At 38.0% G+C, this 14,744-nt stretch overlaps 1 protein-coding gene across 21 annotated transcripts in view; it reads right to left on the bottom strand.

The window, feature by feature from the left end:
* LOC136836296 (dentin sialophosphoprotein-like) overlaps window positions 1-14,744 on the bottom strand; it is a 377,513-nt gene that overhangs the window by 295,770 nt on the left and 66,999 nt on the right. For all 21 annotated transcript variants that reach the window (XM_067100383.1, XM_067100393.1, XM_067100385.1 and 18 more), the window contains one exon: window positions 1,858-3,572. In XM_067100383.1, coding sequence (XP_066956484.1) covers window positions 1,858-3,572 — 1,715 coding nt within the window. The remainder of the gene's footprint in view (window positions 1-1,857; window positions 3,573-14,744) is intronic.

Genomic DNA, 14,744 nt, shown 5'->3' with positions numbered 1-14,744 from the left:
ATTTCTATTCTTGACAAAGCAGTAAGGTTAAAAATCAGTGTTTTCATCTATGTTTTTAAGAGCATTAAGTGTATGTAGCCCTGAATATATCAATGAGGAAATAGATAAAATTAGGCATGCAGACAAGAAATTTAAATATCCTGACAGTGTATTAAACAGTGCAGTGCAAGCGGCAAAAAAGACCATGTATCAAAACCAAAAAGAACCTTACAACACACAAAATTTGCTTGTACTGCCTGATAATAATAATATGGAAGATATCCCCCCTCTTCTTAAGAATTTTGGTGTTAATGTCGCATTTAAGAACAATAAAACAATGAAACATGTACTTATCAAGAACTCCCCTGACAGTACTAAAGGGTGTATATAAAATTCCTTGTGAGTCTTGTGACAACTTTTATATTGGCCAAACGGGTAAAGCACTGGAAAAGAAAATAGAACAGCATAAGCAATGTGTGAGATATGCACAAGGGAACAGTGGTATTTTTGTACTTGTTGTTAGTGAGAACAATCATGCTATCAATTGGGAAGGGGCAAAAAGGATTGTATATTCTAATAACACACTGGAAAGGAGTATCACTGAATCTAGCTTTATAAAAGAAAGTTACAGCCATAATATGAATATCAGTCAAGGGATGTACAAACTTGACCCTTTAATATAAAAAAAAATTTGTAAATTGTTTAAATTTTAAGGTAGGCCATAGAGATGTATGAAAATAAGATTATCATATATGTAAACACATTACGGGGGCAGCAGTGCTTATGACTTCCAAACTCCGACTCCCTGACACCTGTCAGGTGTGGATCTGTTGTCGCCTATGGTCGGTATGTTTATCAGTATTGTCCCCTGAGAGTATATTGTGATTTTTAGCCAAATGAGTTTTGAAGGCCACTCCTACCTTGACGCCAGCCTATGGGTGGATATGTAGTCTCTAACAGTTGTGTATGTTCGTCAGTACTGCTCCTGTAGTATATATATTTGTGACTTCTAATACTCTGTATCAGTCCTTTGCCAATGGCTTGAAAATAAAGTTGAAACTGGTCAGGACCTACACCCAGTCTCTTTATTTTTTCACCTGTGGTAATGTGTGATAAATGAATCACGTACAAAAGTGATTATAATCATATATATATATATATATATATATATATATATATATATATATATATATATATATATATATATATATATATATATATATATATATATATATATATATATATATGACTTTTTATCACATCACCGTGATTCATATTCAATCAGTAAGCTACAAACGTCCTTTAATATCAATTCGCTCTACCTCGAAATAATATATTTTCATATATGTTACCAAAGGAATTTTTAGTTGATAATAAATTCGTCGTCTCGTGGGTGAGGCCGCGTGGGTTAAAATGCGTCCACTGTAGTCCTGAGTTCTTCTCTTTGCTGGTTCGAGCCCTGAGACTAAGAATTTATTATCAACTAAAAATTCCCCTTCGGTAACATATATATATGAAAATATATTATTTCCGAGGTAGAGCGAATTGGATATTAAAGGACGTTTGTAGCTTACTGATTGATATATATATATATATATATATATATATATATATATATATATATATATATATATATATATATATATATATATATATATATATATATATTATTTTATACACACACACACACATATATATATATATATATATATATATATATATATATATATATATATATATATATATATATATATATATATATATATATATATATATATATATATATATATATATATATATATATATATATATATATATATATATATATATATATATATATAATAAACATTCTACAGAAATCATTTTAGTTTTACTCACCCTTTGGAAATTTCTTTGAGGACTATACCCAGCTCCATCATTCTCGTAGTCGACATTCTGCCCTGTATCCTCTCTTTTTCCTTCATTCATATTCTTTAAATGTTGATTCTCACTGTTGGGATCCTTATATTTGCCATGAGCTCTCTTCTTGTGCTTGAAACTGTCAGAATTTGTCCATTCCCCATCCTCCTTGTATGGCCTTTCTACTCTGCCCCTTGAAGTGTTTCTAAAGCTTTGGTCCTCTGTCTCAGATTCACTTCCTGTCTGCTGATACGTAGACTTACCACCATTTCTTTCACGATATTTCTCTCTTGAGTGTTTTGAAGTAAAATCTTCAGCATCTCTCTCTTTTTCTGCTAGACTTGAATATGCATCAGACTTTTGTCTTCTGGGTAAGTTTCTATCAATGCTTTCCATTTTTTCCTGAAAGTTTCTGCCATATGGTTTACTTACATCACCTTTTTGCTGATGCTTTGATTTTGCTCTTGGGGTATGGAACCCTTGTTGCTCTTCATTTGGATCTGATTCTATGTCATTATGAGATGACCTGTTCTTTCCCCTCCTTGATCCATATCCCATATATGATTCTCCCTTACTGTATTCTTTATCTGTATAAGATCCATCACTCAATTCTGATTGGCTTTCATGTTCGTGCTTTCTGTATTCTTTTTTTTCTTTAGATATACCTTTCCTCATTGATTTTTCTGCACTGCCATGTCTTGCTTCTCTTGGATCTTTTGCTTCCTTTACACGGTAGTTATCTGAATCAGAATCACTCTCACTACAACTCTGTGCATTAACCTTCCTACTGGAAGAATGGTTCTTGGCCTCTCTCCCTCTACCTGACTGGCTCCTGTCGGATAAATGAGAGAGAGTTTTTACTTCACTGTAGTGGGTTTCTTTTGCTTTTGGGGATATCTTAGAATGGGGTCGTTTTTCTGTCCATTTGTCTTCACTTGAATCTGACTTGTTCTGCTCTTCGTATTTTGACATTTTCTTAAGGTTCCTTTTTGAAGTGTTATTCTCTTCCTTCATCTTTCCATAATCTCTTGTATCTTTCCTTGATAGTTCTTTTCTCCCATTACTTTTATAGTGCTGCTCAGATTCAGAGTCACTTTCGCTTTCACTTTCATTGTGAGAATTTTTCTTTGAAGTGTATCTTTCTTGATTCATCTTTCTACAATCTCTTGTATCTTTTTTTGATAGTTTGTTTTTCTCCTCACTTTCACAGTACTGCTCAGATTCAGAATCACTTCCACCTTTATTGTGAGAATTCTTCTTTGTACTCCTTTTAAATGAACCTTTCTTCAGGGCCCTTTCCTCAACTTGCCTTTCCAATATTCTTCCTGACAAATTGTCTGAATCAGATTCGCTTCCAACATGCTGGTGTAACATATTAGAGTTGCCTTTCTTTACAACATCAGATTTTTTCTGAACATGACTTCTTACTCTCAAATTATTTTCACTAGAATCGCTCCCACTTTCATCTGATACCTGGACATTATTATTTGTCTGTTGGTTACTTGAAGGGGCTGTAATCTTTCTCTCCTGCAATTCTAAATTCAATCCACGTTTTTTCCCTTCTTCGTCATGATGCCTAGGAGTCTTCGCTGGTTTAGGACATGATTCATAGTTCCTGTGACCATCGTCTTCCAAGGAAGACAGTTTTGTTTCTTTTTTAAAATCATGGTGCTCCTCATCATCACTCAGGTCATCTGTGTGGAATACAAGAAGGTAATTAGTAACTGTTAGTCGGAAAAGCCGTGGTTGTGTGTGAAAGCTATAATTAACTACTATATAATAAGAAAACTTACAATGAAAAGTGCAATCAACATTCTTAAACACATGCATCTGTGGTATCAACGTAAACTGTTTGATATGCTGATACTGTTATTGTATTTAAAATTTGTTGCTCAAAAAATCTCTCTCTCTCTCTCTCTCTCTCTCTCTCTCTCTCTCTCTCTCTCTCTCTCTCTATATATATATATATATATATATATATATATATATATATATATATATATATATATATATATATATATATATATATATATATATATATATATATATATATTCATGAGAGTTAGGTACTTATCTGCAGTGAACCAAATTTTTACTATCGGCACCATCTATCTTTGGGTCAGGCTCATCTCCATTCCACTGTCTGTAGGGGGGTAGGGCCATTAGTACACCACCTCCAGTGGTGAACTGCAGGCATTACTTAAGGTTCTTTGCAGTGTCCCTTCGGGCCTCTACTGCAATACCTTTCATTCCTTTTACTGTACCTCTGTTCTCATGCTCTTTCTTCCGTCTTACTTTCCACCCTCCCCTGACAACTGTTTTACTGTGCAGCTGTGGGGTTTTCCTCCTGTTACATCTTTAAAATCTTTATACTGTACTCCTCACAGTTTCCTTTAATCCGTTTATATCTGTCAAGCCTATCTGCCCCCTCTTTTTCATTTCCTGGATTGCCGGGAAGGGATAACCTTACTGGGATTTTTGTTCATCATCAAAGCCAATAGTGGGAGTTATTTCGGCCCTGTTAACAACCCAATAATGTTTGCACATAAGAGCTTTAAATATGCTACTGCTATTGGTATCTTAAAGTGAACTATTCCTTAGAACTAGTCTTCAGATTCTAGGCAGTGGTTGGTTCTTGGAGTGGAACACTTAGTATTCCGCCAGGTTTGCCCAGCAAGATGATTAGAGCTGGGGTGATTGTATTTACATAAAGCTCTCAGTCCCATTAGGGAGTTTGACTTAAACTTGGGCAACACTAATCATGTTGGTGCCATCCCTCAGAATACGAGTAGGGAGTGGAGATTTGGGAGCCAGCTCTCACTGGTGACAGCATGAAAGGCTAATGGATTCTCTTTTCTTTTTTCACAGTTCTTTTTCTTCTCACTTATGAACATATGGATATAGTAACTATAAAATCACTTACCCCTGAATGTCATGACCACTCAACACAGTTGATGACCTCTGCACCCTCCTCTAACAACCTCTGCTTGGACATGGAAACCTTCAAGTGTAATTACATGGGAACACTATGCCAGAGCACAGAGCCAAAGGAAGTTCACCACAAATGTATGTGAAATAGGCCTAGGGATATTTGAAACCTTTTCTTATAAGCATTTGAACTTTAATCTCAAAGATCCTAATTGTGTAATTTTCATTGTTTACAAGGACACTGTGAAGTGTTGTGGCGAAGAACCTAAGTTATCACATCTCAAGGTCAAGGAAAACTGACATTAGAATCTGCTTAACCAAAAGAGAGTGAAAAATTAGAAGCATTACCACATCTTCAAGGGTTAAAGCAGACTGCTCCATACATGTTTGGAATCACTCGAAAGGAATGACACTTGAACCCCACTTGGTGATCCATTCAGAAAAGAAACCCCACTTGGTGATGCATTCAGAAAAGAAACTCCAGAAGACTTAAACTGAAGATCACTGGTCCCTTAGTTCCATTTCCAAATCTAATTATTACATTCAATTCCACCAGCTAACCTGATGCAATAAAGCAGCATGGTTATGTTTCAAGGTAAGCAGTAAAGTATATCCCAAAACCAAGGAGAGGTTTTTATCTTAGGATCTTGTAGGCAAAAGATACAAGGCAAGCCTGCCACATGTCAAGCACAGTGAAACAGAGCATGATGAATGTTATAATGAACCAAAATGTATACATTGTGGAGATAATTATGCCTTTTCTTCACAGATTTGTTATGTGTACATCTTGGAAAAAGAAAAACAGACATTAAGGGTAACTGAATGCATCACATTTGCAGAGGTTAAACAAAAAGTATTAAGCCAGTATGTTAGACCAGGAATATCGTTGCTTCTGACCAAAGCAAAAAGCACTCCTGCCTCTTTGGAGGATGCACCAGTAATTTCTGGCACTCCTGCCTCTTTGGAGGATGCACCAGTAATTTCTGGCACTCCTGCCTCTTTGGAGGCCGTGCCAGTAATTTTTGGTGACCCTGCCTCTTCATAGGCTGCACCAGTTATCTCTGGCGGTCATGCCTCTTCAGAGGCCATACCAAGTATGCCTGGAAATCCCACCTCTCTGGGACACTGCACCAGTTACACCTGGTGTGTTCACCACTATGGAGGCTGTACCAGCAACTCAGGCAGGCACTCCTGCCTCATATGGAGGCTGTACCTGGTACTTCTCTCTGGAGCCTGCATCAGTTCTGACTGGCACTCCTGACACACTGGAGGTTGCACCAATTATGGTCGACACTTCCGCCTCTTCTCCAGCAGCACCACCTTTGTCTGGTGCTCCTGAGCTTGAAACTTCCTTGACAAGGATGCCATCAAAGGTGCCCAATACCCATGATACTAGGGTAGCTGTGCCATCTGCGGCAGGTTCCTTCTACATGGAAACCACACCATCATCAACCTTAAAACATGGCAACCAATAGTAGTAGTCTCCTGGAAAAAGCAGGAGCAAGGCACTGAGGTAAAAGTACTTCAAAGGGGCTACAGGTTACCGCTCTATAAATCTAAGTAAAATTAATTCATTTTCTCCAGTGAAACTGTGAGGAATTAAGAGCTATGTGGGAAGAACTCAAACTGATCATATCAGAAAACTACGATTGATAATACAGTCATACCCCGAACTTGCACAAGGTTAGGTTCCAGAACCCCTTGCGCAAAGCGAAGTTTCGCATAAATTTGGTACGGTCTCTAAAAATGCTAATAAATGCTTATTTCTAAAGTTTAAACAGTAAACATGACAAAATTCATGCTCCCAAATTATTAAGCTAGCTAACTTTTAAATAAAATTAAAGTTACTGTAATTTCATTTGAAATTTAGCTTAATACATTACCCTTACAAAAGAAATACAGTGAACCCCCCGTACTCGTGGGGGATGCGTCCCCCGCCCCCGGCAAATAGCTAAAATCCACGAATACTTAAAATCCCTCTAAAAACACTTAGAAGTGCCCATTTTGATAGTTTAAACACAGAAAAACCCTATAAAAATTCATATACCTGAGTTTTTAATAGCTTTATCATAAAAAGTGCATTTATTCATGAAAATTATACGAAAATACAGTAATTAGTGAATATTTCTCAGTGAAAAATACCGTGAATGGGTGAATTTTCTGCGAATGATGGCTAGATATGTTCCACAGAGAAACCCGCGAATGCGTGAGTCCGCGAATCATGAGAACGCGAATACGGGGGGTTTACTGTAAATGGTTGACATAAAAATACAGTTGGAAGAGAATTTCTCTCTCTCCTTCTGACCGATCTATTTTTAGAAGTCTCCTCAACCTCTTTTTACTAACGTCTTTATTCTACGTCTCTTTCTCTTTGTTCTGAAATCCTTTTTCATGATCAGACAGTGTTTTTTGGTTGGACTAATACAACTCTTAGTTATTATGTCTCTGTGTTTTAGGACGTATTTGCCACACTAGTCCATTTACACAGTTCGCAGACGGTACAGGTAAAAGTAGATCAATTGTAACTATCTACTGTACAGGTAAAGACGTACAGAGAAATAGTAAGTTGTAAAAATGTGTGAGCGCTAACTACGAACAAGAGAGAGAGAGAGAGAGGTAATGGTTGTCCTTGCTCAAGAGAGTGATATTGTTTCTCAATTATTATGGAAACAGAGAGAATAACACATGAGAGAGAGAGAGAGAGAGAGAGAGAGAGAGAGAGAGAGAGAGAGAGAGAGAGAGAGAGAGAGAGAGAGAGAGAGAGAGTTATTCTTACGTTAAGATATCAAAAGATGGAAATTCATGATTTACGAAGGAAAAAGGAAAAAGCAAGGAAGGAAAAGAGAGAGAGAGAGAGAGAGAGAGAGAGAGAGAGAGAGAGAGAGAGAGAGAGAGAGAGAGAAGTACCAGATATCCTTTGATGTGCCCATCTCTTCAAAGGTTTCAGGAAAGTTTGGGAAATGATATTTGTTTGTTTAAAATATCACATAATTTACTATGGAAATGTATAAATTTTGTAAGCACAATTGTATTATTATTATTATTATTATTATTATTATTATTATTATTATTATTATTATTATTATTATTATTATTATTATTATTTGAAAATTAGTACTTATTATTAGGTAAATATTTTATTCATCATACAAAACAAAGAAACATACATGTAGGCTAACCATAAAAATTCTCTCGTCTCAGTAAGAGATGAGAGAATTTTTATGGTTATATGTTAATTGGTTTTTTATGATAAAATATTTACCTAATAATAAGTACTAATTTTCAATAATAATAATAATAATAATAATAATAATAATAATAATAATAATAATAATAATAATAATAATAATAATAATAATAAAAGTATAATTACAAAATTTATACATTTCTATAGTAAATTATGTGATATTTTAAACAAACATCAGTTCCCGATCTTTCCTGAAACCTTTCGATAGAGAGCGAGGTCAAAGCTGTCAAATATGTCAATCGTTGTCCCCAGTGTGTCAAAAGGATTTCTAGTACTATCTCGCTCACTCTCTCTCCTTTCTTCTTCCTTCATAAAACATTAATTTCTTAATATCTAAGGTAAGAGTAACTTTTCTCTCTCATGTTATTCTCTCTGTCTCTGTAATATAATTCATAAATAATTTAACTTGATATTTCAACTAAGGACAATCTCTCTCTCTCTCTCTCTCTCTCTCTCTCTCTCTCTCTCTCTCTCTCTCTCTCTCTCTCTCTCTCTCTCTAATAATTGATAGTCATTCTCCCAAGTAAGGACAACCTCTCTCTCTCTCTCTCTCTCTCTCTCTCTCTCTCTCTCTCTCTCTCTCTCTCTCTGATTCTCAAATATCGTGTCTGTAAAAAATCGCATATAGCAATTAGTTAGTTTCCCATAAAAAGTTCGTGTGTCTGTGAATTCGCACAACTCGAATCTGTACGATTGAGGTATTACTGTAATATATTCCTGAGGCCATGAGAGTTTACAGCCCATCATTCCCCATATAACAAATATAGAAAACCATGGTGGTGAAGTTTTATATTTCTGCAATGATATCCATAAAATGCTATTAGTATCCAGTCTACACTTCATCGATGGGCCGGAGTTCAATTCCCGCGGCCGGCTGATGAAGAGTTAGAGGAATTTATTTCTGGTGATAGAAATTCATTTCTCGCTATAATGTGGTTCGGATTCCACAATAAGCTGTAGGTCCCGTTGCTAAGTAACCAATTGGTTCTTAGCCACGTAAAATAAGTCTAATCCTTCGGGCCAGCCCTAGGAGAGCTGTTAATCAGCTCAGTGGTCTGGTAAAACTAAGGTATACTTAGTTAGTGTAGATCCATTTACAGTAAACCCCCACCCCCTCTGTGTTCGCATTCTCACAGTTCGCAGGATTTTCTGTGGAAAACATCTGTAAATTATCCGCGAAAAATTCGGTGATTTGTGGACTTTTTAGTGTGAGAAGTATTCACTAATAAGTGTATTCTGATGTTATTTTCATGGCTAAATACATTTTTTTATGATAAAAAATTATCTATTAATTTTCCAATGTTAAGATTAATAATAATAATAATAATAATAATAATAATAATAATAATAATAATAATAATATTGAAGATTAAATAATATGCAATAATATGTTAACTCAAAGAGAAAGGGAAACAGGTGGTAAAAATCTGATTCCCTCCTTTTATGACAGACGGCCTTTTAGTACAAAAAGGACCTCGTTATTGCGAACCCTTTTGGCAGCTGACCTCTTAAACTGGTTTTTTTTTTTTACCCTGATGCTGATAATTAATACTATTGAATTATTAAAATTATATTAAAGTAATATTGAAATTATAATGATTAAAATTATATTATAGAAATACTGAAATTATATTAAAATGATATATAAGTGTTTCAGGATGATAGTATAAGCATTTTTAAAGGGTGCATTTTTAGAGGGTAGATCTTATGATAAAATAATGATTTACAGTACTAATTTTCAAATATTAATATTAGTTTAATAAGATTAAATTATAACATTTAATAATAAAAATAATAATTCTCTCTCTCTCTCTCTCTCTCTCTCTCTCTCTCTCTCTCTCTCTCTCTCTCTCTCTCTCTCTCTCTCTCTCTCTCTCTCTTTCTTACTGAGATGAGAGAATTTTAATGCATTTGTAATATGTATGTACATTTGTCTTTTTATGATAAATAAATGATTTACCTAATAAGTGCTTATTTTCTAGTAATAATAATAATAATAATAATAATAATAATAATAATAATAATAATAATAATAATAATAATAATAATAATAATAATATTAAAAGGATGGCTGTATTATGCGAATTTATCTTATATAGTGTCTTTTCTATCCTCCTTATGATTCGCTTTTCAGGCTCAGCGATGTTAGTCAGTAACTGGCCGATATTCATGTTGAAAAAGGACAGTGTGTGGAATATTGGAAGTCTTTTATTAAAATATCCAATCAGAAATCGTTCGTCTGGGTTCAGGTTCTATTGTAGGTACCGTCGACATGTTTCAGCCAGCTCGTTGGTCATCCTCTGGACGTGGTTGCAGAAGGTCTGAAGAAACGAGCGCACAATAGAACCTGAACCCAGACGAACGATTTCTGATTGGATATTTTAATAAAAGACTTCCAATATTCCGCACACTGTCCTTTTCCAACATGGATATCGGCCAGTTACTAACATCGCTGAGCCTGAAAAGCGAATCATAAGGAGGATAGAAAAGACACTATATAAGATAAATTCGCATAATACAGCCATCCTTTTTAATAAGACCTGTCTAAAAGAGGGTCTACTCCCTTCAAATAATAATAATAATAATAATAATAATAATAATAATAATAATAATAATAATAATAATAATAATATGGCTGCTTTATGTGAATTGATTTTATACTGAGTTTTCTCAACTCTTCTAATAATTTCTTTTCCTGCACATCACTATTAGTCAATAATTGGCCAATGTTCATAAAACAGCGTATTTCTTACAGCAGAAATTTTTTACTTAACCATTACAGCAGGTTACTGAAACCTGGGATGTAAATCTGTAGATTTTCCTGATGGTATTTTTGGTGGTACTTCTTATTTTTTCTTTTTCTGATGTCTATCTGGTATTTATAGTACTCTTTCTGTCGACATGTTTCAACCAGCTCCATGGTCATCTTCGAGATGTTGGGATGAATCTGGAAACACAGGGCACTTGTGCCACCTGTATATACAGGGGTCTCGGATCAGGTCGATTTTTCATTGGCTGCCTGAGGCAATTCTCCTCGGGCGAAGTCTTCTCTTGTGCAGTGATGGTTGTGTGCGCTCTTGCATGCATGCACTGGAATGCACATTAGAGAGAGTATTATTAGGAGGGTTGCTGCCTGCAGATGGATGTTCCTAATTGTTTCACTCATTTGGGGTGCCAGTGGGTGCAACCTTTCACGCCGATGTCAGGAGGAGGAAAGTCTAGTGTGTTGTATTGAGAATCGGCTTCTCTCTCCCGATGTGTAGGGCTTCCAGGAGGTGTAGGCGGTGATGGTAAGTTGCTCAATCTATTATCTCTTCATTAGGGATAATGTCATTTCTTTTTATTCTCAGGTTATGGGTAGTCTTGGCGTGATTAAATATGGCACCCTCCTGGGCATGACAGGAGATCCTCTTGGAGAAGCGCATGGTAGTCATACCGATGTAAGAGCCGAGGCATTCTCGGACTGGGCATTTGTATCGGTAGACTACGTTGGTTTTCTTCAAGGGATCCTGGTGGTTGGGGGAGCTGGGTTATTTCTCATCACCAGGCTACTGGTTTTCTTATTCCTGTAGAATATATCAAGTTTAATCTTCTCGGGATTGGACGGGCTGATGTTACCTTCAATGATGGTCCTGACAGTGTGTTCGTCTTCTTTACAGTATACCCTTTATGGAATTTTCCTTGGTAGAAACGTTTGATGTCATCAGAGGTGTTGGGGCGAGGTTCCTGATGGTACCATCTGTTCACGGCTCCTCTAATACACTTGTCTGCTTCCAGATTCGTGTGTCCATTATTGATGAGGATCTGGACAGCATGTTCCAGCTCTCTATGGGTGTCAGTCCAGGCGCAGCAGTGCGAGAGAGCGCTTCTGGTGAAGGTGCTGGTGGCGGATTGCTTATATCTCTTGGGGTACTCACTCTCTCCATCAAGACACGTGTCCCAGTCTGTAGGTTTCAAGTACACCTTCGAGATGAAGCATTCCTCCCGTTGCTCGACGAGGACACCAAGGAATGGGAGGCGATAATTGTGGCTGTCTTCAATTGTGAAGTTGAGAAAGCTGTGGGTGTAGAAGGCACGCCTCAAACTCTCTATTTCTTCACTTGTTTCAGCACTGACAAAGGTGTCGTCGATGTACCACATGTAAAGTTGCAGCTTTCCTATATTGTCAAGACCCTCTTCTCGATGGTGACCACGTGAAAATTCGCGAAGACTCCAAGTGGAGAACCCATTACGCCATTGATCTGGGTGTACATATGGCATCTGTGGGTGGAGAAGGGGCATTTTTGGTACATATCTCTAGGAGGGCATGGAGGGTGTGCTAGGGATGTTCAGTAATGAAGTAGTGGGGTCCCTAGATACACAATCCAAAATTATTTTGATTGTTTTGTTGACAGGAACGTTTGTGAAGAGGGGCTCCACATTCATCGAGGCAGCGATCCTCCGGAGGATGTAACTCTAAGGGCTTACAAGAACTCTGCTGAGCACTTCAAGCTGTGATCACCAGGGACATAAGGAGTAAGGATGGTGTCGAGTCTCTTGACTAGCTGGTCTGGTAAGTCAGGGATGGGATCTGGCTAATAATGGGGCACAGAAGGTTGCCTTGTTTGTGTGTCTTCACATTCCCATATATGCAGCCAAGGTCGTAGTCACCCACTATCGTTGGTAAGTGGGGGGCGTTAGAGGCAGCATTGACTGTTTCAATGATCCTGTTGGTCTTACGCTTGATGTCATGAACAGGGTTCTTGGTAATTCGTACAAACTTGGCGGCGTCGGCCAGGATCTCGTCCAGCTTTCAGTGGTATTCCTTGGTGTTAATGAGAACATATGCGGTGATCTTGTCAGCCCTGCAGACGGTGACGTTCTCGCGTTCTCTCATTTCCTTGGCTGCTTCCCTTAGGCGCCGGTCAACGATGCTTTATCCATCAAAATATGACCATTGGCCAATTACTAACCAATACTGATACAGGAAAAGCGAAGTATTAGAAGAATTGAGACAACTCAGTAAAAATCATTTTACATAATGCAGCCATTTTATTCAACAAAACTTGCCTCAAAGAGGGTCTTCTTCCTTCTTATACTTCACTCTGGCTTCATGACCCCACCGCACAGCAAGAACCGGGCATGAGGAGCTTCAGGAGATCCTTGCTACAATGGCAGCTGACTTCCAAAAAAGAAAGGGAGAGAACCACGCTCATCAAAGAAATGAAGAACCTTTTATTCCAAGTATGGTGACTACCGCCGGCATTGTAGTAACCCTGGAGCAGGCCCTCTGAGTGCTTTGAAAGAGAATGGAGCAGCTAACAGCAAAGACAATCCCTTCCAAGGGCAAGGACATCCCAACAACATCAGAGAATGCCTACATCACTTGGAGGAGAAAGATGCAAAGAAAAAGATGAGGACAGTAACTATAAAAACCGATCGGCCCTAATGATGGAAAATTACAGCTCCCGCAGAAGAGGGAGGAACATGTCAATCTCAAGGAATATACACCAACACCCGAACAAGACAAGATTTGAGTATGGATCTTAACTGCCACTTCACCACCCAGCGAAGGGCCTTGGAAAAACGCCTTGAAATAGAGTACTTTTTGGATACAACCCAGAAGTATGAAGATCAAGGCACCCTGCGAACCACAGATGCCCTTCAACCCCTCCTCCTGGCTGAGGCCCTCACCAAACATGGTGACTATCGGAGTAATACAGTCGACCAACGCCTTAGGGAAGTGGCCGAGAAGCTGAGAGAACATGAGGACATCACTGTCCGCAGGCCTGGTAAGACTGCCGTGTATGTTCTCATTAACACCAAGGAATCCAATCAAAAGCTGGACGAGATCCTGGCCAACAGCAGCAAGTTTTTATGAATTACCAAGAACCCTCCACTTACCAATAGTGGGCAACTACGACCTTGGCTACATATATGGGAATGTGAAGACACACAAGCAAGGCAAACCTCTGCGCCCCATTATTAGCCAGATCCCATCCCTGACTTACCAGCTAGCCAAGAGAATCAACGCCACCCTTACTCCTTATGTCCCTGGTGATCACAGCTTGAAGCCCTCAGCAGAGTTCTTGGAAGCCCTTAGCGTGGTGCCCTCCCCGGAGGAATCACTGCCTTGATGAACGTGGAGTCCCTCTTCACGAACGTTCCCGTCAACAAAACAATCCAAATAATTTTGGATCATGTATATAGGGACCCAATGAACATCCACAAAAATAATTTTGGATCACATATATAGGGACCCACTGAACATCCCCAAACATGCCCTCCATGCCCTCCTGGAGATATGTACTGAAAAGGTCCCTTCTCCACCCACTGAGGCCATATGCACAACCAAATCGATGGCATAGCAATGGGTTCTCCACTTGGAATCCTCTTTGTAAATTTTTACATGGGCACCGCCAAGAAGAGGGTCTTTAACAATAAAAGAAAGCCGCAAAAGTACTTACGCTACAGCGACGTCACCTTCGTCAGTGCTGAGACAAGTGAAGAAACAGAGTGTTTGAGGCGTGCCTTCTACACCCACAGCTGTCTCAACTTTACAACTGAATACAGCCACGATCGTCGCATCTCATTCCTTGACGTCCTTGTCCAGCAATGGGAGCAATGCTTCATCACGAAGATGTACACAAAACCTACGAACCTGGGCATGTGTTTTAATGGAGAGAGTGAGTGCCCTGAGAGATATAAGCAA

The sequence above is a fragment of the Macrobrachium rosenbergii genome, chromosome 56 (assembly GCF_040412425.1).
Source record: "Macrobrachium rosenbergii isolate ZJJX-2024 chromosome 56, ASM4041242v1, whole genome shotgun sequence".
NCBI lineage: Eukaryota > Metazoa > Arthropoda > Malacostraca > Decapoda > Palaemonidae > Macrobrachium > Macrobrachium rosenbergii.
The sequence above is the reverse complement of the archived record's forward strand: the minus strand, read 5'-3'. Positions and strand labels throughout refer to the sequence as shown.